The sequence below is a fragment of the Lottia gigantea genome, assembly GCF_000327385.1.
Source record: "Lottia gigantea unplaced genomic scaffold LOTGIsca_132, whole genome shotgun sequence".
Lineage (NCBI taxonomy): Eukaryota > Metazoa > Mollusca > Gastropoda > Lottiidae > Lottia > Lottia gigantea.
In genome coordinates, this window is record NW_008707463.1 from 601785 (window position 1) to 629498 (window position 27714).

At 33.2% G+C, this 27714-nt stretch overlaps 2 protein-coding genes across 2 annotated transcripts; one reads left to right on the forward strand and one right to left on the reverse strand.

Moving 5' to 3' along the window:
- Nucleotides 1-4: 4 nt before the first annotated feature.
- Nucleotides 5-4146, reverse strand: LOTGIDRAFT_200059 (hypothetical protein). The gene is made up of 8 exons (XM_009049256.1): nt 4017-4146; nt 3782-3852; nt 3061-3140; nt 2474-2611; nt 1740-1831; nt 1298-1434; nt 644-757; nt 5-249 (listed from the first exon to the last, which is right to left on the reverse strand). The coding sequence occupies exons 1-8, from the start codon at nt 4123-4125 to the stop codon at nt 166-168; spliced, it is 825 nt and encodes a 274-aa protein (XP_009047504.1). The 5' UTR covers nt 4126-4146; the 3' UTR covers nt 5-165.
- A 7873-nt stretch (nt 4147-12019) lies between these two features.
- On the forward strand, nt 12020-27393 carry LOTGIDRAFT_139022 (hypothetical protein; the record flags this gene model as incomplete). Its single annotated transcript, XM_009049257.1, has 7 exons — nt 12020-12171; nt 12336-12396; nt 12553-12727; nt 25692-25798; nt 26048-26171; nt 26758-26818; nt 27249-27393. Coding segments are annotated over 7 exons (825 nt in total), but the record flags the coding sequence as incomplete, so codon positions are not given.
- Nucleotides 27394-27714: the final 321 nt, after the last annotated feature.

Below are 27714 nucleotides of genomic sequence, written 5' to 3' on the forward strand. Positions count from 1 at the left end.
CATTTTCTTCTGATTAATTTTATTTTTCTTCTGTACAATTTTTTTTTCATGATTTAATCCTCACTTCCCTTCCAGAATAAGATTCTCACTGAATTCAAAATGTTTATAACTTTGATTTTAAAACTGTCTATAGATACACCAAATCTTGTTTTAGTTCAATTCAAGTTAAATATGTAAGATGTTGATTTTTTCATGAATTGCCATCTGGGTTCGAACAAAGTTAGCTAAATAAACCACCATTAACAGATCCTGAAAAATAAAATAAAAGCATTCATTCATTCAGTGAGTTTTGCTTTGGTTTACAAGTCCCACGATTAGATATATAGCCACTATTTCAAACCAGCTGTCCTGTCCGGCAAAATAAAATGAGTTCCTGATCTGTCATCATATAAAAGCTAGGGTATTATAATATAACTGTTGAAATCAAATGGAGTTCGAGAAAATCTTGATAAATATGTGATTCTCAACATCCACTGACAGTGACAATAGCTCCGTGAAATGGGTTCAAATCATGCCAGTGCTTCTGAGATATCTATCTACTTTCACTACTTTTCAAAATCATAGCTGTAGATCTCATTTAGAGGTGACTAGCAAGATACCTTCATAAGTTAGTTTTAAGACTAAAATTAAGATTATACCGTACCTTCATATTAGAATTCAACATGGTATCAAACTCTTCTATATCTATCTGTGGCACCTCGTTAACTAGATTCATTAGAAATCTTCCTATAGTATTATCAGTTTTAGCTTTACCAGCCTATAAACAAATCATTTATATTTAATACATTCTGTAATCTAAATAAAACAAATGATCAAAACTTATTGAAATTAACTCTAATGAAATGAAGTTTTACGTCCTACTCTTCTGCACATTAATCTAAACAAAATACTAAACTACAATATGTAATTTGATATTTATGTTATTTTGGGTGATGACGTAGCTAGGCACCTTTAAAGGTTGACGTTGTGAAGATACACTGGTAAAAATGAAATGAATGGAATTTTACGTCCTAATTTTATGCACCAAGCACTGGTGTACTTTATATTTCAGAATATAATGGCCAATTTTTTACTCCAAAATGGGCCCCTTACAGAAGGGGTGCACACTATATACAGTGAAATAAATTCAGATTTTTTTTACTTCAAAAATACCATGAATCGATGTTGAGGATCTGCCATTTTGTCTTCCTTCATTGCCATGTTGTTATGTTTATAAGACTGTTTCAGGAGTATTATTTTGGAGTATTCATGAAGAGAAGGAGGTTTTTTTGAAAAATCCGAGAGTTTTTAACCTTACCAAGACATCATCAACATAATTAATAACAGTAGATAACATCTCTTGTAATCTATGACAGGCAGTTTCAACGTGAGCTAAATCAGATTCCATAGATACTGTTCTCTTAGTGTTTACTTTCCCTTCTTGTAAATGATTCACTGGAAAACAAGACATTGAAATTTTAAAAATTGCGAAATTTATGATCCACTTTTTTTTAAAGCAGAATAAGTAATAAAAATTATACAGACTAATCTTAAATAACAACCCAGTCAAATCCCTATATTAACAAACTGCTGTGATACATGAGAGGTTGGTATTGCAGTCAAGGTATAACATGTAGTTTGTAATAGCTTGGCATTAGGAGATGCGATACAATAATAGTGGCTATTGCAGTCAAAGGTATTAGATGTAGTTCTTAATAGTTTGACATTGTGAAAGTTTTAGAAAGTACAATGTAACTCACCTCCAACTTTTTCTGGTTCGTAACTGATATATTCTACAGGAACTGGTGTAAACATGGTACCAGTTGTTTTAGTAGGAACTCCTATAGGTGTGCTGGAAAATATAAACATAATTAACAATTAAACTAGATCTTCTTCTTCTTGTGAATTATGACACAGCAAAGGAAGTGAGGGTTGTTATAAAATCAATGATATAGCAAGTTTTCTGTTCAGGATTAGCCATGCACAGCCTTTTTTATGTAATTTGTTGACTTAAAAAGTTGAAGGTCATGGATCCAGGGTAGTTCTAATAATAATTAGGACCACTATACATTAATTCAGCCCATAGAGACAAACATAGACTCTTTATTTTACATGGGTCAGAATTAGATCCAATACATCAAGGTGACATATCCTGTCTTATTATTCAGCCCATGGGATTTTACATGGGTCAAAATAAGGTCCATTATACCAAATTAACATTCAGCCCATAGACTCTTTATTTTACATGGGTTAGCATTAGGTCCAATACACCAAAGTGACATGGTTCTGTTCAGCCCATAGAGATAAACATAGACTCTTTATTTTACATGAGTCAGAATTAGGTCCAATACACCAAAGTGACATGGTCCTGTCTAACATTCAGCCCACGGAGATAAACATAGACTCTTTGTTTTACATGAGTCAGAATTAAGTCCAATACACCAAAGTAACATGGTCCTGTTTAGCATTCATAACATGAGAAACATGCACAAACCTGACGTAAGCCTTGGTTCCCATTTTACCGTTCTTCAAGGATGTATCAACAGTTAAATGTATCGGTGTTTTACATTCTCGAGAATAATATTCATGAATTAAAACAGAGTGACCAGAAACTTCTGAACCTGTAGAATACCTGGAAAATACAAATACCAAATTGTCAAATAAAACAGCAATCATTGCAAGTGTATTTTTATATTTCGGGTTAGACACTTGTAGAATACCTGGAAAATACACGACTCTATGTCTTTAATTCTATTTTTGCAAAATCACTATAATGTACCTGACAAAAGTGTTTTCCATTGTGGTTAAGAAATTAGGCTGTAGCCTTTTTTGTATTTAGACTTTAACGAGATTTATAAGCAACTGGCTGTCAACTTGATATTAAGTTTTTTTAAACACATATACAGTAAGAAATTCCTTCAGTGAACAGAGCATTTGATTAGTTGAATATTGGATAACCTTAGAACAGGAGATGAATAAAAGTTGAGCAAGTGAAGTCCCCTAAAGAAACATAATGATACATGCATTTTAATCAGATTGAACTTTAAGTGTACTGGAGAATCCAGCCAGCCTCAAACTTACCATCCCACAATCACTTCTGAAGAATTCACTTTTTTATAAAGTTCAAACATTTCTCTGGCATATTCAATATCCAAAGCAACCTGAAATAACCAATAGCATATTTAATGGCATGTAGTGGTTTTCCCCATTACATGTTCCTCCCCATGTTTTTCACCTCTTTTTAATCCTAGTGGTTTCCACCCTTACTTACTGTCTGTCTACATTGAGCTTTGATGTAAAATATTCAAAATAAAATTTTCAATTGTATACCATTTGTCTTAGAATGTCTTCGAGTTCATAGAAATATAAGGTTCAGTATTCTTACTTTCAAAATAGACACACTTCTCTCCCAGAAAAGGACCCCCTTTCGGACTGAAAATTCTCCTCTGTAAAATCATTTTTACATTTAATATTTTTTCAGTGCTTAACATTTTCAGTAGTATTTTGTAGTTGATATTTCATTTCATATGAAAATGATTGCCAAAATTTTATTCAGAAAATAGTTTGGTCAGAGAGTAGGTGGTTTCTTCCAGTAATTAACATATAATAAACTAATCAAAAACCTGTCAATCATTGATCAATTATTGTGATGGATGAACAATAGTAATAAATCAGGAATACTGAAATAAACTTCACATAATACAATTGGTATTGGGAACTAAATACCAAATGTTACCAGCTGATTAAACTCTTCTCTTAGAAGTACCACCACCCCCAGTATAGCCAAATTCAAATTCCTCACCTCCTGTTCAGATTCATTATGAGGAACAGCGAAACAGTTGGTTATTTCCACAGCTCCTTTGTCATAGTAACCTGTAAGACAAAACATAAATACAAAATTTAATTTTTAATAGGGTTTATTTCAAAATGTAAACAAACCACCCGGCTTGACAAAACAGCTGGATCAAATTATGGGTACTTTTTCGTGAAATCCATCGGATATTGAGTATCAAATTTATAGCAGAAAGGAACCTCACCCAACAAAGATCCGACCACTCTTCTGGCATCTTCATTTCTTCTCTCAAAAGAGTCAATAACAGTAAAAAGAACTACTGGATGAATTCGACACACGAGGTTGGACGACATTTTGAATTTTAATCCCGCAGATGACATTTCTCTCTCAGAAAATATTTAGAAGCCTTATTTTTTTTCAATCAAACAAATATAATATCTGTACATCTCATTTCATTTTCTTTTTTCCAATCAACTAGAATTGGTCCAAAAATAAATAACATCGAAAAAAAAAATATGAGATTATGTGCTTGACTAAACTTCCGGTTCATACTTTACTTCCGGTTGCATGAAAACATTTCCAAAGAAATCAAGAAAACACTATTTATGGAAACTGAAACCAATTTGTAGAATAGTACCAACATTAGTCAAGGTTTAAAATCAGAACTTTATTTTGCTATTTGGTTCAAGTAATCAATACATGGGCATAAGTGAACAAATTTTCTTTTTCTTTGTCTTAATTTTGTTGTTATTATATAAAATTAAAATCTAGATATAGGCCTAAAATTAAAGAGACTTGTAATTCCTTAAGCCTCAATTGAACACAGTTGACATTGCTCTTTCTATGACACCTGCACATCTTTGTTGTCCCTGACAGAAGACGTGAGTACAGATGGTGCTGGTTGCTTTTTTGGGACACTTTTGTTTCCTCCTCTTCCACAGTTTCACGTCTGAAGCCTTTTTCTTTTTTTCCATAAAAGACAACAACAAAAGCTATTAATTTTTTGATAATTGGTTCCTTTGCTGTAATGACCTAACACTCCTGCACTGTGCAAACGTATTATTTACAACCAAGTCATACTTTAAGGTGGTCTAGAAGCTTGCAAGCTTAATACAGACCAAAGTTGATTAAGAATCAGTAAGAATGAAAAAACGATTGTTACCATACCTTTTTCCTTGAATTTCAGTGATTATAAAATGATATACCGGTAGTTAAGTAAAGTCGTAGAAAAATTTAAACCACCAAAATGGATGAAGAGACGGCAATATGGAGAGGAATTACTGGTCCGAGGATGGAAAGATGTTTACTTGGAAAGGAAGAGATCAATCTTCCAGAGATTTTCATGGAACAAGTATGTGTAATCAAACTTTAGCCTTTGACCAAATCTATGGTTATGATATGTTCTTTCATGGAATAAGTATGGATTTACCTGGAACATAGGGTTTTTAGCTTAGCTTCAATACCCCTTTCAAACTAGTTATTTGTACTTAGCATATATTAACAAGATAGCATAAAAAATTGAAATTGTTTTGCGTTTGAGCATTTACTATCTTAGTAATATATTTCACTTGTCAACAATTCGCTATTTGAAGGAATGGAGAAGTGATGTAGTGTGACATCTTAACTTGAATAGAATAGTTGGTACTGATCTCTTCTAGTTGTAGATTCACTGAATACTTGAAATAAATAATTTATTGTTATATCCTCCAGTTGGTTAATACATCTGATACTTGAATCATGTCATTTCTTTCTCTTTGATTTTCTAGTTTTGTTAGACCCATTATCCTGATCCATGTTGGGTTTGGGTTAGAAATTATGGGTTAAAAGTTATCATGCTTTATCCAATTTTAAACTCTTCCAAATCTATAGGGGTTATAGTCAACTTAGCTAAAAGTTATGGGACCATTTTAACGTTTTCATAGAACCATTTTGACTTTTTCATTGGACATAATCCATATTGCCCCTTTTTCTGGGCCCTTTAGACCAAATGATAGGACCATTAAGTGCCTAAATCTACATCTGTAGATGTAATTAAACGGGTGCTATCAAAAATGACTACACAAAGTAATGGTAAACATTATATTTTTTAGTTTTATATTGTCATGAAGGTTGTCTTTATATTTGTTTCAGACTGACATATTCTTCAGTGTTTTAGGTCAAGAAACCTGGGACAATGTTTTAAACAAAGATCAGAAAACCCATCTTATGGTAAGACAAAAGTTGGATGTAAAACTCCATTCATTTCATTTCATTTATGGTAAGACAAGTTGACTATACCTTATAACATACAAACAGTGGGATATATAATTCAGTTCATTAGTCCATAAGATACATAACAGTAAGATATACGAAAAACTCTTAATGTTATAAATGGTAAAGCTGTTTATTGTTAAATGTTTCAAAATTCCATTTTCTTTTCAATGTGATTTCAGTTTTATGAAGAGTAGTAATATTTTTTAAAAGCCATAATGGCAAATAAATTAAACTGAAAATTTTTTTTCCAGAAATTTCTGCCAAAATTTGAAGGAGATGACAAAGAAGAGAAAGAAAAGACTGTTCAGTAAGTAACTTTTGGTGTCTTGAGACGATTCTTTCAGCGTTTCAACTCATAGATCTGATGTGATCCAGGATAGCTAGTGAAATCATTAAATGTCTACTTCATTAATTTTATCATTTTTCATGTTTCCATCGGTAAATTGTTTTGGCTTGTGGATTGGAATCTGGATGCATCTGTTTCTTAATGCTATTGGGAGACAAGTACAAGTTAGATTTTCTCCTCAGAGCAATTCACTAGAAACAAGAGTATAAAGTGACCATCATATGATTTTTGCGAAACAGGTTAATGGATGGTGATCACCTTCTTGTCATATTTGCCATTATTTCTTTTAGAATGCTGTTCAATCAAGAAAATTTCAAATTCGGAAATCCACTGAAAAAATTCCAAGTTCAAATCAGAGGTAAGAGATATTGTTGAAATTTTGCTCCAAAAGTTAAACAATAACATGTATTTGGGGACATGTCTGTTAGGTGCCAAGTTGACTATAACTCCAGTAAAATAACTATTTATTGAAATTATCGCAGGAACTCATTTTCTTATTCTGTTATTTATTTAAATCAATATTCAACGAAGAAATATGTAATAAATCACCTTAATTTGCTGAACGAATTTCTCAGTCTATAATTTCCCTTTGTTTTATATTACAGATGGTTATTTTTCACCTGATATCGCGAGGTACGCTAGCCTCTGTCGACGTGTCAAATATCGAGAATATAAATTCAATCAACAACGATATTATTCTGATTTATTAAAAGATATTCTACTATCTAGACAGGTAATACAGAGATAACTTGGTCTTATCATTTAATGATTCAGAAATAATGTGACTGACTTTCCTGCAGGTAGGAAGGGGCTGACATGGAAGGAATCTAATAACTAGGTCTGTGTGCTACAGGCTGTTCATGTTAAAGATTCTTCAACAGTAGGAAATTGAAAAAAAGGAGGCAAATGCACACATTGGACACTGCATGGTGTTGCACGTCTTCATTAGCCCAATCTGATGCAGGAAACTAGGACGTAAAACTCATTTCATTTTCATTTGTTAACTGTTGGTTGTCGTAATTAAGACATTTTCATTATTTTGTCCCAACACTTCTAACTATATCTTAATAAGGTTCCATTTTAAGTCTTTATGTTTTAATGTCTGTGAAAATCTACATGATTGTTTTTTTAATTTCAGAATGTATTTGAACAAGCACGCCACCTAGCTCCCCTTCAACCAATCAAATTTAAGTTAAACCCCCCAGTACCCACCCAGAATAAATCTCTAGATCAGAGGGTCAAGAAGAAATATATCAGGTAAAATGTTTATAGAATCCAACACTGCAGCATGATGTCAGACAGAAAGAAAGTAAGACAGAAACTACTATATAGGATTACAACTTAGGTTCACAATAAGGGATACTTTCTACCAGCTGGTCGTAGGCCAAACCTCTTGACATTGACCTTTCCCATTTACCGAGTCGACTTGAATTATGAAAATAATTTATTCGAGTTATTCATCCTTTTACGTGAGGGCCGAGATAAGAACCCACAGCCACCATTTGCTCGACGTAACCAATCAAATGACGTCATGTAAAGAACCAAGGCTGTAATGATTATGCTTCAGATGCTTAAAGACAGGTTCTAAATAGGTGTTTCTAGCCTACAGGCTTACATCCTGAATTTAATGCAATTTGAAAGAGGATAATGTCATTACAGAGCATGGAGCCACAACTTGAACTGTTTGAACTTTTGAGTATTATAAGATTACCATATAAAAGTTAGGTCACGTTTGACTATGATAATGATTAGATAATGAGAAAGAGAGTTATCTAACTTGTTGTATTATTTTCAGGTTGTTAAAGGAAATGAGAGAAGAGATAGGTGTAGAGGGAACATCCTCAGAGGAAGAAGAAGAGGAGAGCATCAGTAAGTTGGTGATTCTAAACCTTGCTGTCCTGGTAGAATTTCACTCATTGTTCGCTGCTTGACTAATCCATCTTTAAGACAATTTCCATTGATTGCACATGAATTTAACAATATATTTGATTCTAAAAAGTAGTACAGATAGTTGAAAATAAAAGATATTAGACAACTGAAACTGAAAGCCAATCGAATGCAGATAAATCATATTAACAAATTGTTTTAAAGCATATTTTGTGTTGACTTTCTGTCATATCCAAAAAATAAGTATTTAAATCATATGTAAATTTTCATTAATTTTTAAAAATATATTTTGTAGGTCCAGTACAACGTAGTAGAAGACAGTTATTTAAATCATTAGGACCGATTCCTTCCCCTGACCCCACCGTGCCCAGTGTACTCGCTACGTTTGCCAGTAAACCTATACCAGTTGCCCCAGTAACGAATGGGGAAACCAACGCTCAGGGTATGTTAGTTGTATCTTGGTTTGATTCAAGGATTTTTTGATAGAAATATGTTTAAACTTTAACAATGTTAGCTTGTATACAAAATCATAACATGGAGAGAAAGTTGGAATTTTAGGACACTCTGAATATTAACACCAGTCCTGTGATACTGTAAATTGAAAATGCAGGAACAAAAGTAAGTAAGTCATAACACTTGGATTTTTTCTCAAATTCAATTAACTGAAAAAACTACAAACACAGTGTCATGGCATTATTCTGCCACCTCAAAACTCAAGATATAAGATTTTTATACGTGTATTTTAGGTGAAAATGGTGTACAGAAGAGACAGAGACCATTCAGTCCTGTAGAAATAACAGATGATCATTATAAACTACTTATAAAAAATCATAAACGCAAGAAAACAGAACTTGTGGTTAGTTACTTCTATAAAATACATCACAGTACACAGTCTGGACCTGCACTGGAATAATAAGAGATAACTTATTCAAGGTCACCAGAACTTCACACTCTGACAGAGATTAGAACCCAAGACCACAATTTTTTGGACATAAGCAAGCAAATGAGGTCATGTGAAGAACACTCTAACAGACAGTGTTAAAATTCATCCTCAAACTCACAGTGTCTATGAGTATATAAATATTGTTATTTTAGGATCTACCAGAACTGGATACCACCAATATTACATTACAAGATATTCTGTCACGTTGTCAAGCCAACAAGAAAAACTCCAAATCTCCAGCAGGTTGGTATTAATAAACTTAATTGCCATGATGATAATTGGACAGGTTAAGGGAATTGTATCAAAAATACACCTGATTAAGTTTCCTCCCATTTATGGATGTTGCTTATCTCTGCAATAACCAAAAGATCTTTAATTTGAAAAAAAACCACAGGCTATTTGGCCATGATTTTTATTCTACAAGTGCTTGGGACACAGACAAAATCTTCTCTACTTCAAATTAACAAGTATAGATTTTCTTTGTTAAAAGAGTGGTCATAGATTATTTAAATTTTCAGGTCAAGGTCAAAACGGGGTGTCAAAGAAGAAAAAGATAAAAGATGAAAAAAAACTAAAAAAGAAGATCAAAAAAGAAGGGGAGAGAAATGGAGACGATCAGAGTTCAACGTCCACCTGTCTAGAGCAGACGTCTCAGAATATTGAAGTGGTTGATGAGATGTTAAACCCTACTGATGATCCCTTGTCTGAATTCCCCCTACCCGTGTAAGTTTGTATTTGTAGAATTACAATAAATCTCATGATGTTGACCTATATAGTTTTGGCGGGTGTCGCGGGTGAAGCAGACCATGCTTACTCTTTTCGTAACGCCTGATGGCAGAAGTCCACTACTATACAACTTTTACTCTCCATTTTGCCATATTTTGGATGAGATTTTGATTAACGGAATTGTCCTGCTTGTACCAATTTTGATTTGTTACATATATGTTTTTTAATATAGCCTGTTTATGTAATTTTGAGGAAGACATGAAAGGACTATAGAAATTGAAAGTTTTCTTTTTTCGTTTCCAGCTAGACCAGAAATTCACGCTAAATTTTAATTACTTTAGTATATAAATTGTCTGTGCTACATTGTTGATGGTATTTATTATTTTTTAGATCGAGTATAAGTACTACAGATATTAAGATAGAGTTAGATCAGAATGAAAATTTCTTTACATTAATACGTGACATGATGTGTGGCTTCCCTGACATGAAAACAACATTACCCAAAGTAAGTTTTTCATTCATCTTAAACAACATTACCTAAAGTAAGTTTTTAATTCATCTAAAACAACATAACCTAAAGTAAAGTAAGTTTTTTTTTATTCATCCAAAACAACATTACCTAAAGTAATTTTAAATCATCTAAAACAACTTTACCTAAAGTAAGTTTTTAATTCATCTAAACAACATTACCTAAAGTAAGTTTTTTTTTATTCATCTCAAACAACTTTATCTAAAGTAAGTTTTTAATTCATCTAAAACAACATTACCCAAAGTAAGTTTTTTTTAATTCATCTAAAACAACATTACCTAAAGTAAGTTTTTAATTCATCTAAAACGACATTACCCAAAGTAAGTTTTTAATTCATCTAAAACAACTTTACCCAAAGTAAGTTTTTAATTCATCTTAAACAACATTACCTAAAGTAAGTTTTTAATTCATCCCAAACAACATTACCTAAAGTAAGTTTTTAATTCATCAAAAACAACATTACCTAAAGTAAGTTTTTAATTCATCTAGATCAACATTACCCAAAGTAAGTTTTTGATTCATCTAAAACAACATTACCCCAAAGTAAGTTTTTAATTCATCTAAAACAACATTACCTAAAGTAAGTTTTTAATTCATCTAAAACAACATTACCTAAAGTGAGTTTTTAATTCATCTTAAACAACATTACCCAAAGTAAGTTTTTAATTGATCTTTTATTGAATTATTCAGCTAAGATGTTGCTTATAGTTTTTTATATTGTATTTATTCTGTTGAGATTAGATAAACCTATATTTTACTGGCTGTAATATTTAACAAAATATCGTAGATTATCGTACGAGCATAAACTCTATAAATTAACTAGTTGATAACATCATTAAGAACCCTTTTCTACATTTAACTAGCAAGTTTAGTCGTACAAATTTTGAGAAACAGGGTCCTAGTGTTTTTTAAATTATGTATATAGGCACTCTAAAGATGTTGTTAACTATTTAAAATTCTATTTGTAGCTAGAAGAGAAGATGAGAGAATGGCAGGAATCTGGTGCTAGCTCTCACAATTCCTGGTATAAACTACACAATAACTGGTCAGAGTTGATTTTATCAGCGTTGAAATTCCTATCAGGGGATGCACTAGGTAAGTTTTGACATTATTTTATACTGTGAATTTCTCTGAGAATTCTTACTAAGCTTGCTCGAGTTGAAGCTAACTCATCATTTTAAAATAATTTTACGATGATAATTTTTTGAAAATGTGAAACACAATTTAATATTTCAGAATTAATAATTTTAAACTGGTTATCCATTATCAATTAGGTCTGTTTACTTCCCATTTTGCTATTCTTTGGACGAGATTTTCGATTGACAGAAGTGTCTTAATTGTATTGATTTTTATTATCAAAAACACGATAAAACATGAACTCTACATCTACCTCAATATAGATGCAGATTTAGATGTTTTGTTTCATGTATTTTCTGCTTGGTACTAACTCTCCATCATCTCATTGAAGCAGAAGTGGCTTCAACATTTCAGAAAACTTGATCCTAGAATATATTTGTAATTTCAGGTTTAGGAATAGAGAATTTTATTCCGTATGTTGACTATAAAGAACGACCCCAACATTGGAAATGGATTGGTAAAGGGAGGGATGACACAGAGAGTTTAACACCATTGTTCGAAGTCTGGTTCAAAAATAAAGACGGTAGCCTGTTTGACGGTGGTGATTCCAATCAGAGTTCACCTCCACCAGCTAGAAGGTAGGTTAGATAGTAATTAATAATATATTAATTTAATATAATTTATCTCTCTGATATTGGTCAGTTTATTTATGATATTTGTAATAAATGTTCATTCTACATGCATATTTCTAAATGAATGTAGGAAAGTTTCGAGACCAATGATCTGGTATTTTGTTTTTCAGTAAAACAGATTACGTAGTGAAGGCATCAACAAAAGAAGAAAAAGTTTCTTTTAGAGAGCAGGTTAGTAGAAAAATATCTTAAAGATATTGTAAATGTTTTATGTATATCAGGGACACTGATAATATAGTTGTGCATCGTTTTGTTTTTCATTCAGACATCTGTGATTCTTGCAATTCCACTAAAACTAAGCAATTTTCTTTTTTTTTTTTGTTTCAGGAAGAGCAGAGATTTTACGAACCTCACAAGCCCTATACTTATAATATCCATGGTTACGATGCAGTGGTAGGACCTGTAAAAGGAGTCTACAGTAAAGAGAGCGCTATGACGAAAGCGAGAGAGCATGCTCTGTTAATTTCAGATCGTCCAGCGTACGTTACTATACTTACTATTGGTGAGTCTACATTTTTTTTACTGTTTGGTGTCTTATTCACAAAACCTTTCATCTGACTGATCAATTACTAAAATTACTAACTCAGCTTTTAATACTATGAAATATTTAGTCTGGGATCTTATTCACAAATACCTTACTTCAGATGATTTTAATATTCTCTTCATCTGATTGGTCAGTCATTAAAATTGATGTTAAATTAAGTATTATTTAAGCAAAATAAACACAATTGTAGAGAAATATGTCTCCTACTATTATGGAGGTTTCATCTTAAAATATCGAGTCTTTACGAGGCCCAACACCAAAACCAGTTTTAACAGCTTAATTAAGAATTAATTAATCTAATTAACCCTTTTAAAACAAATTCAGTTTGATCAAGTAGATAAATAGATGCAAATAGCATATTTTAGAAATATTTTCATATATAATTCACATTGTAATTAATAATGTTTATATATGGTATCTGCACATCAATATCAACTTTGATATTTGTATCACAAAATGTACAAACTGTTACCACTAAGACCAGTTTTTCCAAGTAATTGTTCTTCCATGTGTGCATTCTATCTTGGTAACGCCAAACTGTCCTATCATAGTCATGCATATAACTAGAAGCAATGGCTGTAGCTTCAGAAATTCATTGGAGTAAATATTTAGATATGATATCCATGTGCACAGCCAGACGTGTCCAATGGTTTCTTACAGCATCCCCATTTATACACCACGCGGAGTAACTTTCCTTGGTTGTTATAGCACTCTGTTATCTCCCGTCCTTTTCGATGAAACCTACACGCCATGTTGTTATTTTCATTGACTCGGAATAAAATTTGACAGCGGAGACATTTTCCGATATTTTGATTTCCTGGAGCTCGTGGTGATTGGCCAGGGATGTTGGATATCAGGTTTTGTTGTCGTTTTTCGCGAAGTTTCATTATTGAGAAGGCTTCTCTTGGAGTTGTGTCTGCTACAGTTTGTTCACCTTCATGATAGGTTCTCTCCCTTGTTATCAACTGATCTGTGCCGTCTGTCAACTTCAATTCAGGAATAACAACTTCGTCGAGATGAAAACTGCTGGAGCGAGCTTCGTTGTAGTTCTTTACGATGCCTCGAACTCGAGATAGTTTGCTTTTAACTGAGGCGAGTTCTCGCTGCAACCATTGAATTTCTTTATTTAGGGCAGAAATGGTTTCGAATTGGTCAGTTCGTTCTTGATTAAGTCTCGATAAGTCTTCTCTTAAAATATTCATTTCGCTGTTCAAAATGTTTTCTCGTGATGATCTATCTTTGAGTGCCTTCGAATCGCGAATATATCCACCAAGCTTCGTCAATAGATCTGGTATGTTATGTTGTTTGTTGTCAGATGGGCCTGGATGTTGGGATGTTAGGTAGACACTGTTAACCAGTTCCTGTAGTGAAGTTTTGGTAGCGAGCATTGTTCGATGGTTTTTGTCGATCTCTTGAAGTGAATTCTGTACTTTTTCTTTCCATTTATTTCTTTCGGCCTGAAGATTTAAGACATATCAATATGATTTGAGACAAGAAATTCTGTATTTTTCAATATTCTAGTTGATTTCTTTCTCATGTTCAGTCATTCAAATCCCCATTTTTAAGCCTACGCTGTGGAGCATGAATTTGCAGGAATTTTTGTTCCCTTCTTAAGTGAACTCGTGGACTTAGAATTGACCTTGATCAGTTGAAATTTTCTAAGGCTTTGAAGATATTTTTGATCAAATTTGCATTTTTTGGTGACTCTAAAAAATTATTTGCTGTGTGCATTTGAACTTTTTAATCAATGACTTTTTTGGTCACACTAGGACATCAGATAGAAACAAAATTTGTATTTGAAAAAAAACTTTATAATGCACTCACATGTTTTTATATGAAAAAATACAAAACTGTACCTGTAAGAGCTGGCAGAATTTTACTTTCAGATTGTCCATTCTTTTATCACTGTCATCATCACTGGTCAAGGTATCATTAGAATTCTCTAGTAAATCCTGAACATTGGATTGAATATCATCTTCAATCATCAAAGGATGTGGATTGTCAGTTCCTATCTCTCTTGTTTCCATTTTAAACTTTTCTGATTTTACAATTCCATTTTTAAATTTACTATTTTCACTTTCACTTTCACTATTTCACATCTTTTTCAGTCTTTTGTTTTCAATTGACACTAAATGTCACTGCCTCAATTTATTATATCACTTGGAATTCTGCTAGCCTATCCAGAGATTTCAAACCAGAAACAAGAATCGTCTCTTCTGTTTAAAAGTAGAATAAACATCAATTAAAACTATAAAAACTTTGGCAAATGTAAATGAATTTTTTCATTCCTATACAACAAATATTTTTCTTCATATTTTCAGATCTGGACCAAATTCTGGTGTCTTTCAGTTTGTTTTAGTTTCCTATCTATTTCATTAACAGCTCATTTCCTTCAAATTCTTAAACCTGAATTTGTCCAAATTTCTGGACTAACCACTCAACCTATTTTCTTGCAATTTTCTGGCAGAGTGTCCAGATTTCACGGGGGTAAATTGAGCTGTTATTGTCATGTCAACACTTACTGCTGACTGACGTTCAGCTGGCCGAGACAGTTAATCTGGTAATAGGATTAAAGGATTGGCTTGGATTAGGGCTTGAAGGATATTGCCAAATTTTGATGTAGTTTCTTTTATATTAATAAATTCTGTCATAAAAACTACAATTTTTAACCATATATGGAATATTTTGCAAAACTTTATTTGACATAAAAGAAAATTGATAATGTTGTTATCCATATTTTAAGGGATTTATCTCAGATGATGTTGAAATTTATTTTCAAAATTCCCAAATTACAGAAAAATCCAAATTACAGATATTAGTAGAAAATCAAACTTAATGACTTTTGAGTCAGAACTGTTAAAGTGTTGAGTGATAAAAGTCAAAACAGACCAATGGTCAAATGAAACCAACACTCTTTGGTCAATACAGATATTAGTAGAAAAGTGTAGATTAATGCCTTTTGAGTTAGAACTCTCTAGTGTTAAAGTCAAAACAGACCTATGGTCAAATGAAACCAACAATTTTTGTCAAAATGGACCTAGACAGTGGTCATTATAGACCCTTAACCCCCTGCAGCTTCTTCCCAAAGTCACAATAGGCTTAAAATGTTGAAACCCTTCTGGCATGTATGTCACGTATGGGATGAATGGATCTTTAAACTGGGTTGGCCTGAAATCTCCTCAATGGTACATCTTAGACTCGTAGGTTATTTTTATTATAATCCACGTAGACTGTTAAATCACCAGTAGACATATTTCAGGTGTTTTTTCTTCGTGAAAATGAGATTTTATTAATCCTATTAGTATTATTACTTGAGGTATATTAAATTACGAGTTATATATTATTATTATTATTATTATAAAGGGGCTAGATTTTGATAAGGGAATGTTGCTAGTATAAGATTGAAGTATTTGAAGCTACAATTTTAGAAGGGTCTGACATGCAAAACGTATCGAATAGAATGGGACAATAAACTAAGGCCCTGTTTGTTACATTTTTAAAGATGCCAGGACAGTTGCAAATAAAAAAGAGTAGGATAAGAAATAGACAACTGTCCTCCCAAAATTACTCTCATTGCACAATGTATGGCCTTGCCGGTATTCAGAAACCAAATTGGATGTAAGATAAAGCGATATTCATTCATTAAATTTGGGTTCTCCTATAACAGGTATTACAATGGTTGCAGAGCATGCCCATTCCTCTAGAATTTAAGTTAGGGTCAAACTCCGTCAAAGAATGGCTTCAAGTGATCGGAAAGACGAAGCATGAATGTAAAAAACAACTCTCCAAATTACCAAATAGAATTTAATAAATATATTTAAATACTTTGATTTTATTACAATATTGCAAATAACATTTATAAAACAAACTTTTTAATATTTACTATTGGTTACTATTGGTTATTTCTCTAAGGGAAACAGTTGTATAATGATTTCTGCCAATTACTATCCCACCTTTATTACAGATGTCATGTGCAATATTTGTAAATGTTTGATGATCGATTAGGTTCTGCAAGTGATAAACGGTCTGTTTAAGTTGTACGAGTCAAGTATTACAGTTAGCTGAAATCTATATATCTATTTAGAGATATATACCCCATTTAGATTTATTTAATTTGAACCTTTTCAAGATATTGCTCAAGAGGTATAAATATTCATACAAGATATTGCAAAATACAAAGTAACAACATACCATTACATAAAATCTGTTTGTTAGACCCAATAATTATTATAACAAAAACACAAGACAATATTATGGAATATAACACACTTCTTTAATAAGGTTGGGCACATAACGTTTCAACACAATATACACGTGTCGTCATCAGATGTAATGGCAAGAGAATAAAACATAACAAAATATATACCAACAAGAAACAATATAGAGATTAAGAGGGACAGTAGATAAAAGGGTAATAACAATGCGAAGTCATGGAGGAGGTACCGAGCAAAATAAGCTAATGAGATATGCTGAGGAAGGCACTGGGAGGAAAATACGAGAATGAAGTTATGTGCCTAACCTTATTAAAGGAGTGTGTTATATTCCATAATATTGTCTTGTGTTTTTGTTATATGTGCTCCTCGCTTCTATATGTCGTTCAAATCTTATAGCGATAATTATTGTTATGTAACACGTTTGACGTTGGTACATCTCCAGATTTGTAGGTAAAATGTTAGTCTCTTACTGTTTTGTTGAATTTTTGTAAATTTTGTCAAGACATAACATAGAAAGTCACGATATTTGTAACCAAGTGATTAAATATGATGTCCGAATGAACAACCTGCAGAATCTATCTCTTGACGACAACATTGCCACACGTACATCACCCTTAGCAACTGTCCTGAATTATTATACTTCTCGAAACGTTCCTTGGGTTTCGGATGATAGCAACACGCCAGTTTGTGGTTATCGATTTTACGGAACAACTTCTGACATCTGAAACATTTTGCTACGGGACCCTGACGTTTCGCTGGTCTTGTAACGTGTCCTTGAATTTGTGTTTGGTCCACGACTTCTGCTACGGGAGGAGTGTTTGGTCTACGTCCTTCGGATAAGCTGCGTTTTGGTCGAGCCGCTCGTGGAAGATTTGTACGAGATCCATGAACTTCGAACGGATTTTTCTTCCAGGAAGCAACTTTGAGATCATCGATAAGACCTTTAGAGCTGTAGTCCCCACGTCTGCTGTTTCGAGCTAGCGTGTTGTAAACGTTGATAGATGAAGTCGAGTTAGAAACAGTCTGGTCTCCAATGTGACATTTCTTGTTAAATTTGTCCATGCTGGAAATAGCATCGTGTAGAGATGTCTCGAGTTTCTTGGCTTGGATTTTCAAAGCGCGTAATTTGTCCTCTGATATCTGAATATACGATTTGTCTCGATGAGATGTTGGTTGGCTGGATGAATAGGAGGCCACGGATTTCTCAGAATAAGGGCGGGAAGCTACGGATTTCTCGGAGTAGGGTCTGGAATAGGACATGATTGACTTTTCAGAGAATGGACGATCCGATCTTGAATCTCTGGTATCCAGTCTGGAAACTGTTGGCACGACTTCAAAAGGCCGAACATTCAACTTAGTCACTGATTTTGATCTGGGAACATCTTCTAGATCTTTTGGTAATGGTTTGGTTGTTTCTTCAGTTTTCTCTGGTTTCTCCAAATCCTGTGCAAATTTGACTTTTGGTTCAGATGTTTTGGTCTTCTGCTGTTCTTCAGATGTGTCATTGTGACCTTTTCCATCAGTCTTGTTGACCTCCTTATGACCTTTGACCTTTTTATCTGATCTATGAACTGTCTGATCATCTATGACATCATTGATGGACCTCAGCTGTTTTTGAAGCGATTCTACATCCTTCTGTTTTTGATGCAAAAGATTTTTTAGATTGTTCAACTCTTCTGAAAGTTCTTGATTTTCAGACACAAGTTTTGGGGGACGGTTCTCTCCGACCACTGATCTGAAAGCTTCCTTCAAGGCCACGGCTAAATTGATTCCATTACTGTTCAATCCTAATATTTCTTGACACTGAAAACGTTCTTCCATTAATGATTGGCAAATGTCTGTCAAAATTTCTACATATTTTGGAATAGTGGTGTTGAAATCGTCCTCTGAATCTAAAATTAGAACGTCATCTTTTACGTCAAAACCTTGAAGTAAGGTCCTTAGATTTTCAAAAGTTTCTTGAACAGTTTTCTTATAATTTAAAGCACTTCGTCTCTGAACGTCTACTTCATGTAAGGCTACTTTTATTTTTTCCAGCCATCGGTTACGTTCAAGTTGTATTTGAACACACACCCATTTCGAGATCTCGGTCGGAACTGGGAGATCTTCTGTGGTGTTGTTATTGTAATCCTGAAGATAATCTTTGACTATAGAAGTTATATCTTTATCAATTTTGATATTAGGGAACTCTGACATTGTGCTGTTTTAAAATCACATTTATTCCTAATCACATGATAGAAGTCTGTTTCTCAAATGACTGTTGCCACATCCAGTGATTCCAAAATATAATCAGGTGTTGTCTTTCAACTCCTATCACAGGGCTTATGAATCGTTTTACCAGAAATTTTAATGTTCACTTTTGTAAATTTGTGGGTCAAATTTCTTCTTGATTAAATGCTAATAACACCTGAATTATTAATTGTTTTATATAGTGTCACCAGGTTTCACTTTAAACCTTCAAAATTCAAAGATATTCTGCATTTTTTTTGTCCTGAAATGATAAAAATAGGCAGTTTTAGATTTTAGATACCTGAATATAAAAGAATAAACATAAAAAGCCTTTCGTTCGAAGAGTCTTGAAGGAGTTGTTAAATATATTTTTAACCCAGTTTACAATATTTTCATTGTCACAGTATTTTTCCTGTATATTGACTCCCACTATAAAAGGGATATCTATTTGTGGGTTTATTATGTATTGCACCATTCCTATTTACATCTGACATTAGCAGTTCCTGTAATTCCAGAAAAACTTGACCAGAAAATGATATCACTATTGAAGCTGAATGGTTTTAAGTGAAACCTTAATCTGGTCATGTTTTATTTACAATTTTAAGAACCACAGATAGTGATCAGGATGGTGTAAATAGAAGCTGTATTGTCCAGAACGAAACATATACAAAACTAGAAAATCAGACTGGTGTAAATTGAAGCCACATTCAAAGATTAAAAAAAACTTGTTTACATTAGTTGAATATAATATATTGAGTAGGCCTACCTTGTAAAGTGTTAAGATATCTGTGTTATGTAGTATAGGTAAGATATAGAGATATTAATAGTTTAAATCTAGTGATACAGATAAAATCACTAGGCATACTTATATACTTATAGATTATTGATTTAAAGGTACACTACCTCCCTTTATTTACAGCATTTATTTATCACATTAAACTTAGAAAAAAATTTTCCCAAAACAAATGTCAGGTGTCTAATAAAAATTACAAGTCATTTACATTACATTAATAAATTGAATTTATATGAAAACCGTTCTGAAACCAAGAGTTAGAATTGAAACAGTTCCATGCATTATATAACATTCATCCATTTTGTTTTGAGAACCGTTCTGAGAACCAATAAGTTGTGTAAGATAAAAGGGTAACTGTCTGTATATTAGTGAGTAAATCAAATATTGAAGAGAGAGTTAAATTTGATGGTATTATCTTGGAGTAATGACTAGAGTGAATTAAAAGTTGATATGTTGGAAGTGTATATCTTATAACCTATAGATTAATCAGTTGATTATAGAATCAGTGAGGTAGAAATCACCTAGATTGATTAATCACTCAACCATATTAAAACAATATCCTATTTTAATTAATCATATCAACTATAAGATCATATCAACTATAAGATCATATTGACTGACCATAGTGACTTGGCTCAAAGTTCTTGATGTTAAATTTCGTAGCCATTTACCCCTTATACCTTGTTTGTATAAGTTCCCCGTCAACAATCCTACAAACAATAAATATTGCCCTCCTTCTATCCCCTTCCCCTTCTATCCCCTTCCCCTTGTATCACCTTCCCCTTGTATCACCTCCCCGTAACCCTAATCTATACAAGAACAATTCAACACTTACAAGACTATCCTATTACAATCCTTTCCTCACCCTCACTTACATCACCCTTGCCCCTTCTATGCCCTGCCCATCTATCCCCTCTCACTCTATCCCCGGCCCCTCTATAATAATACATTAAATGTCCTACCTTCTATACTGTATACAGCTATCCTATGACTATAGTCTAGTTATATAAGTAATTATATACCTTTCCTTGCCCCCCTGTCCTTGCCCCCTGTCCTTGCCCCCTGTCCTAGCTCCCTGTCCTAGCTCCCTGTCCTTGCTTCCTGTATTCCTTATCCAACAATAATATAATAAATATCCTACCTATCTTACTGTATACAGCTATCATATGAATATAGTCCAGTTATATTAGTAATGATATATATGTCCTTGCTCCCTGTCCTTGCTCCACTGTATCCCCTCCCCACTGTATCCCCTATCCAACAATAATATGATAAATATCCTACCTACCATACTGTACCGAGGCTATCCTATGACTATAGTCTAGTTATATAAGTAATGATATATATGTCCTTGCTCCCTGTCCCCCCCCCCCCCTCCCTGTATCCCCTATCCAACAATAATACAATAAATATTCTACCTACCTTACTGTACCCAGGCTATCCTATGACTATAGTCTAGTGTTATTAGTAATGATATATATGTCCTTGCCCCCTGTCCTTGCTCCCTGCCCTCCCCCTGTATCCCCTTCCCCTGCACCCATATTCAGCAATAATACAATGAATAACCTACCTACCATACTGTACCCAGGCTATCCTATGACTATAGTCTAGTTATATTAGTAATGATATGATATATTATATTATATGGTTGATTAGCTGATATTACCTCCTTGTATTATATTCTCCAATCTGTTTAGTGTTAATAGTTTAAATATTATTTAACACCCTTAGTTAAACACTGTTTCCCACTGATATTTAGACCCCATTTCACGAAAAAAATTACTCTTGTCTTAAGAAGGACTTAACTTAATTTTGATAAGAATTTGTCATTGTGAAATTATGAAAAAATGAAACTCCAGACAGATTTATCATGAGGTTTTTTTAAACCTAGGCACATAATCTACTGGTAAATGAGAAACCAACTGACAGTCCAACAGTACAGTATGGACATCAGCAATTCTGTGGAACTTAAAGAGTGATCACAAGCCAGAAATTATTATTTTTTTTTAATGAAAATATTTTACTGTTTCTTGCTGGATGACACCTTTACCGTTGGTATTTAAAGTCTGTTTGTATTTTGTTGAAAATAAGTCATGAGAGTTTGATAGAAGATTTTTATGATGGTTATAAAGTTATAGAATAATTTATTATGATTCAATAATAACACTTGAAATATCTAGCTAGATATAGTGATAATATAACACAATATACTAACACCATTCTGTCATATAGATATTTATCATTGATTATAGTTAGCTGGATCATATTAAAATAAAAACACATTGTGAAGAAATTTTTAAAATTAAAGATCTGAGATGTCAGATTTAAACCAATATATTTAAACATTGCGAAGAGTCTGAAGGTGAAATTCGGAACTGTAACATACCTATCCTTGCCGTGCCAGGCTTTATGAATATCTCCTTGAGGGGTTAACAACTTTCAAACTGTGTAAATGTCAATACTTCCCTCTAACACTGGCTTCAAACACTGTCTTTTTGAGCAGGGGAATAGCTCAGTCGGTAGCGAGTTGGATTGATGTCTGCTAGGTAAGAAAACTTGTGATGCCTGTACCAGTGCTTTCTAGAGTCAGCCTGAAATTACTCAATAAAAAGTATAAAGTATGTCAAATTAACTCTAATTTTCACAATTTTTTTCTTCATGAAGTTTGGGAATCTTTAATACTGATTTCTATCTTGTGTTTGATTTATATTTTCATCTTTATTTAACTGTGCTCCCCATCTTCTCACAACAAAAGTTCTACAGATTTCAGTAATCAACACCTCACTATTGTACCTTCACAATCTATTCCTTTTATGATTAATATTTTTGCACACTAGTTCACTATTTCAGTCTTTATATTTCTCTGTATTGATTATTATACTGTAAATATTCCACCAATAATTTTATATCCAATTCTTCTTGGACCAGAACATTTTAAATTATCCCTGTGTTACATTCACAAATTAAACTAAACAAAATTTTAAATTCACAAGCTGTCTTGTGCCAGAACTAGATTTTCGGATCTTCATAAAAAACGTAAAATAAAGCTGAATAACTTAAAACTATATCCATTTAAATATTAATTCACAATGAAAACTAGACCAAAGGATTGAAATGAATATTTTAAAAATGATATCCCTTTAATAGTCAATTCACTATGAAAATCAAACAGCCATGTCTTAGTTGCTGAAATGTAGTCAATTGACAATGTAAATCAGACAGCCATGTCCTAGTTGCTGAAATATAGTTGTTAATCAGACACCCATGTCCTAGTTGCTAAAATATAGTTGTTAATCAGACAGCCATGTCCTAGTTGCTGAAATATAGTTGTTAATCAGACAGCCATGTCCTAGTTGCTGAAATATAGTTGTTAATCAGACAGCCATGTCCTAGTTGTTGTAATATAGTTGTTAATCAGACAGCCATGTCCTAGTTGCTGAAATATAGTTGTTAATCAGACAGCCATGTCCTAGTTGTTGAAATATAGTTGTTAATCAGACAGCCATGTCCTAGTTGTTGAAATATAGTTGTTAATCAGACAGCCATGTCCTAGTTGCTGAAATATAGTTGTAAATCATACAGCCATGTCCTAGTTGCTGAAATGTAGCATTTCTGGCTAACAGTTGTGTGCTGTATTGTACTATATTGTCGTCAGTCTGTAGATTATGTAGTTTATTAATGAAGTATGTCTATTGAAATGAGAACAATATTCTACCCTGTAAATCTCAGTGGTCTATACAATATAATCTAATATCATACCATTTTATTTTACAATTATATTCTTTGATCTTTTTAAAGGAGCAATCCTGTTTTTTTTTTTGTTATTTTTTTTATTTACATTGTATTTATAATCTTTGATCTTTTTAAAGAGGGGCACTTGTTTTGTTTTTTTTTGTCTTTTTTTAAAATGCATTATATGTATTGCCCTTTTTAAAGATTCACATCTGTCATGTAGAGATATTTCCCTTAAAGAGAAAAGTATTAATATATTTTTTTTAACTTCCTTGAGTGGCATTTAGTAACTAGAGTAAGTATAACTGGACACAATTATATAAATAACAATTACTTTAATAAATAACTTGTGACGTTTCGACGATGATGCTTCCGTCTTTATCAAGCAATACAATTTATAATTTATTAAAGTAGTTGTTATCCATATAATTGTGTCCAGTTATTAATACTTTTTTAATATTAATGCTCGAGGCTTTTTCTTCAACAAGGAATAACAGTTGAATAACTGGAAGACTGAGCTGTTCTGGTTAATGAGAACTATTTAAAGTACATTTGATTTGATATTGAATACCTTTAATGTTAACAACATAGACATGATTTCAATGTCAACAGTCAAAATTCAACTTATTTAAAGGGATATATTGTCCTTTTTACCAGAGTTTTAGTTCTACAAAATTGTAAATTAGTTGTAAAACATAATAATATTATCAGTTAATCTGACAGCCATTTACCAGAGTTTTCTTTTCATCTTAGTTACAATCTATCAACAATATATAAATAAAACCAGTTTGAATTCTTCTTTGTAGTTGGACATCGATAATTAGTTGGTTGATATGACTATCTAGGACAAATTTCCCTCATTGCACACTGCATGTAATTGATTGAAACTAGCCCAGAATCGTTGAACTTTAAACTATGTCAATTTCTAGGTACTTTAAGCCATAGATATGACAATATCAATAAAGAAAATGTTGTATATTTAAATAAGGTCTCTAGACATTTGATTTGAACTCTCATATTTCTATATTTAATTAGAAATTACTATAGTGACTTGACTTTAAAGGCTCATTACCACTTAAAATAGATTAGTTTATTTCAAACATTATTTCATTTTGAATATGGTAAGTTTGTAAGAGGGGCTCACATGGAAAAAGCATTTAGTCGTTCGGATGGGACAATAAACTGAAGCCCCATGTTCTACAGGCTGTGCAGGTTGGAAATCGAAAAAGAGCTGGTTAATGCCACTTTCTTAGTAAAATTTCTCTCATTGCACTCTGCATGGTGTTAGCTGTCTTCATTAGCCCAGAAAGAGAAACTGAAAAGTAGGACGCAAAACTCCATTCATTTCATTTCTGAGTTGTTTGATATTAGAAGTTACTATAGTGACTTGACTTTAAAGGTACATTTGAATTGATTTGATTCCAAACATTATTTCATTATGAATATGGTTATATGAGTTGTTTGATAAATTACTATAGTTATTCAAGGATTTTAAAGGGATACTGCCACTTAAATTAGATTAATGTTTTTTTTGTGTATACAATTAACAAGTGCTTCATGTTTTGTTTTAATTTTATTGTTCATTTCCCTGATTGAAAGGATAATTCTATGAAATGAAATTAAGGAAATTTTGAAATGGGATTCAATATTTTTAGAAGTGTATAACAATCACTCACTTAGGGCCAGAGCCTGGTTATATGTAACTGGCCTGCCCTGTAAGCCAAGCTGTCATGGTTACCTAGGTTGAAATTATATCCAGGAGGTTTATGTTCGTTGTGTCATTTTGGCTATTAACAGTACGCTGCATGCATATACTGTTGCCAAGCTTCTTTGTCTACAGACTGGGAGCCAAGCAACTCAGGCTTTCCATATAAATGTGTTTCAGTTAATCTGTATCTGCAAAGTCAAGAACTTTCATACTAGTGATAAATATTTTAAGATATTTGTGTTTCAGTACGTGATGCTGCCGCCAGATTACCTAATGGAGAGGGTACGAGAGCTGATATCTGTGAAATTCTCAAAGATTCTCAATTTTTAGCTCCAGGTGTTACAGATGCTCAGGTTAGTTTTAAGTCATTCCAAATTTTTTTTGTGGCATCTCAAAAGAGAAAATGCTTGTGTACTTTAGTCAGTAAATCTGTATTGATTATTTTTTGTGTGAGCTGAAATATCACATTCAAAATAATAGTGGTGAATGATTTTGCTTAGTTAAAAATATAATACCATTCTGTAACATTCCATTATTGTATGCAATATTGTTTTGTCCTTGACATCCTCTAGACTGGCCAATAATCTGTACTATATTTACAGATAAACACTGTAGTAAGTGGAGCTCTAGACAGACTACATTCAGAGAAAGATCCATGTGTAAAATACGACGTCAATAAAAAGATCTGGATTTATTTACACAGGAACAGGTCAGAAGATGAATTTGGTGAGTTTCATACTTCTTTCTTGCCTTCTAAAAGCCCAAAATTACACGAAATCGTCACTTCAAGCTCAAATTAAACTCAAGGAAAGTAGAGCACTATATTGATGACAGTAAATAGGTGTTATTTTCTTGACAACTCTAGAACAATAGTCCCACTTTTATTATCATATATATCTCTATTACTTGATTTGAATTCTCATATTCACAGATAATTTTATGTTTGTACACTCAGATACTGAATAGTAAGGCGCACGAAATGACGTCATAACTTTGGCGCCAGAAGCTGATGTCATAAAGTACCCGATGATGTGGACAAACAATGCGTACAGTGGCTATAAAATACAGTGCATAATGACGATATTCGACCCATTTCTTAACGCATTGTGGACATAATATGATGTCACTGTCCCAGAAATCTTATTGAATATATCGAGAAATATTCAAACGTTCAATTGAGAATATGGGTAGTAGGGTGCTGAGCTCTTTAAACAATCGACAAGGAAGTCAAAATTGTCAAAATGTACTCATCATAATTATAATACTAACCCTGGTCCATCAATAAACAATATGTTTGTTACATTTCCTTCAGATCGAATTCACCAGGCTCAGTTGGCAGCTGCCAAGGCCAAGAAATCTCTACAGAAACCCAAGTCCAGCAAGGTTAGTCACATTTTGTTTTAGATTAGTTATCAAAGATTGTATTTCAATTTTTGTGCTTACTCACTTACTTATGATTGATATACTTCCTCATGTGAAAAGTCATTAGCTGCGGATTATTTGCGGATTTCAGGTTTCGTTTTAAAATACTTGGATTATTTATTTATGTCTATCAGACTAGAGTTCTGAGGACTGTCTTAGTTAAGGTTTAATGAAAACAAAACAGAATTTCAGAAATTTTACTAAATTTCTATTTTCTGCATTCCAGAAGGACACCACCAGTCAAGCAGCATCCAAGGCCACAGCTGTATCCTCTACTTCCGGTTCAGTATCGACCACAGCGTCCCCAGAAATAAACATTGAAGATATGGTGGCCCAGGCCCATGCCCAGGCGGTCTCCAGTTCACAGGCTGCCCATCAAAGCCCAAAACGATCAACTACCATCGCCAATCAGTTGAAATCTCAGAAAACAAGCCCAAGATCCAATGCCCAAAAACAAGGATCTTTAAAACTGAACGTGACAACCCAGAGTCCGCAGCCTGTTGTCACAGCAACTCCTGGAATTCCTACGGCAGCTCAGATTCTGCAAGCTCAGAATATGGTGGCTGCTGCCAACAGAGTAGCAACTCCAAATAAGGAGATGATGTTGACCCATGCTCAGGCATTGAAGATGCTGCAAGCTCAAGGAGGGACTTTAACAGCAGTTCAGAATCCTCAGACATCCAAACCAGAGATCATACTACAGAGACAAATGTCTGCTCCTATACCGGGCACAGCGACACCACCAGGGGGTGCTGCAACTGCCAAACTAATAGCGTTGAGTCAGGGTTCAAATCTCACGACAACCACTGTATCAACTCAACCCTCATCTGCGACAGTGACGTCGGAA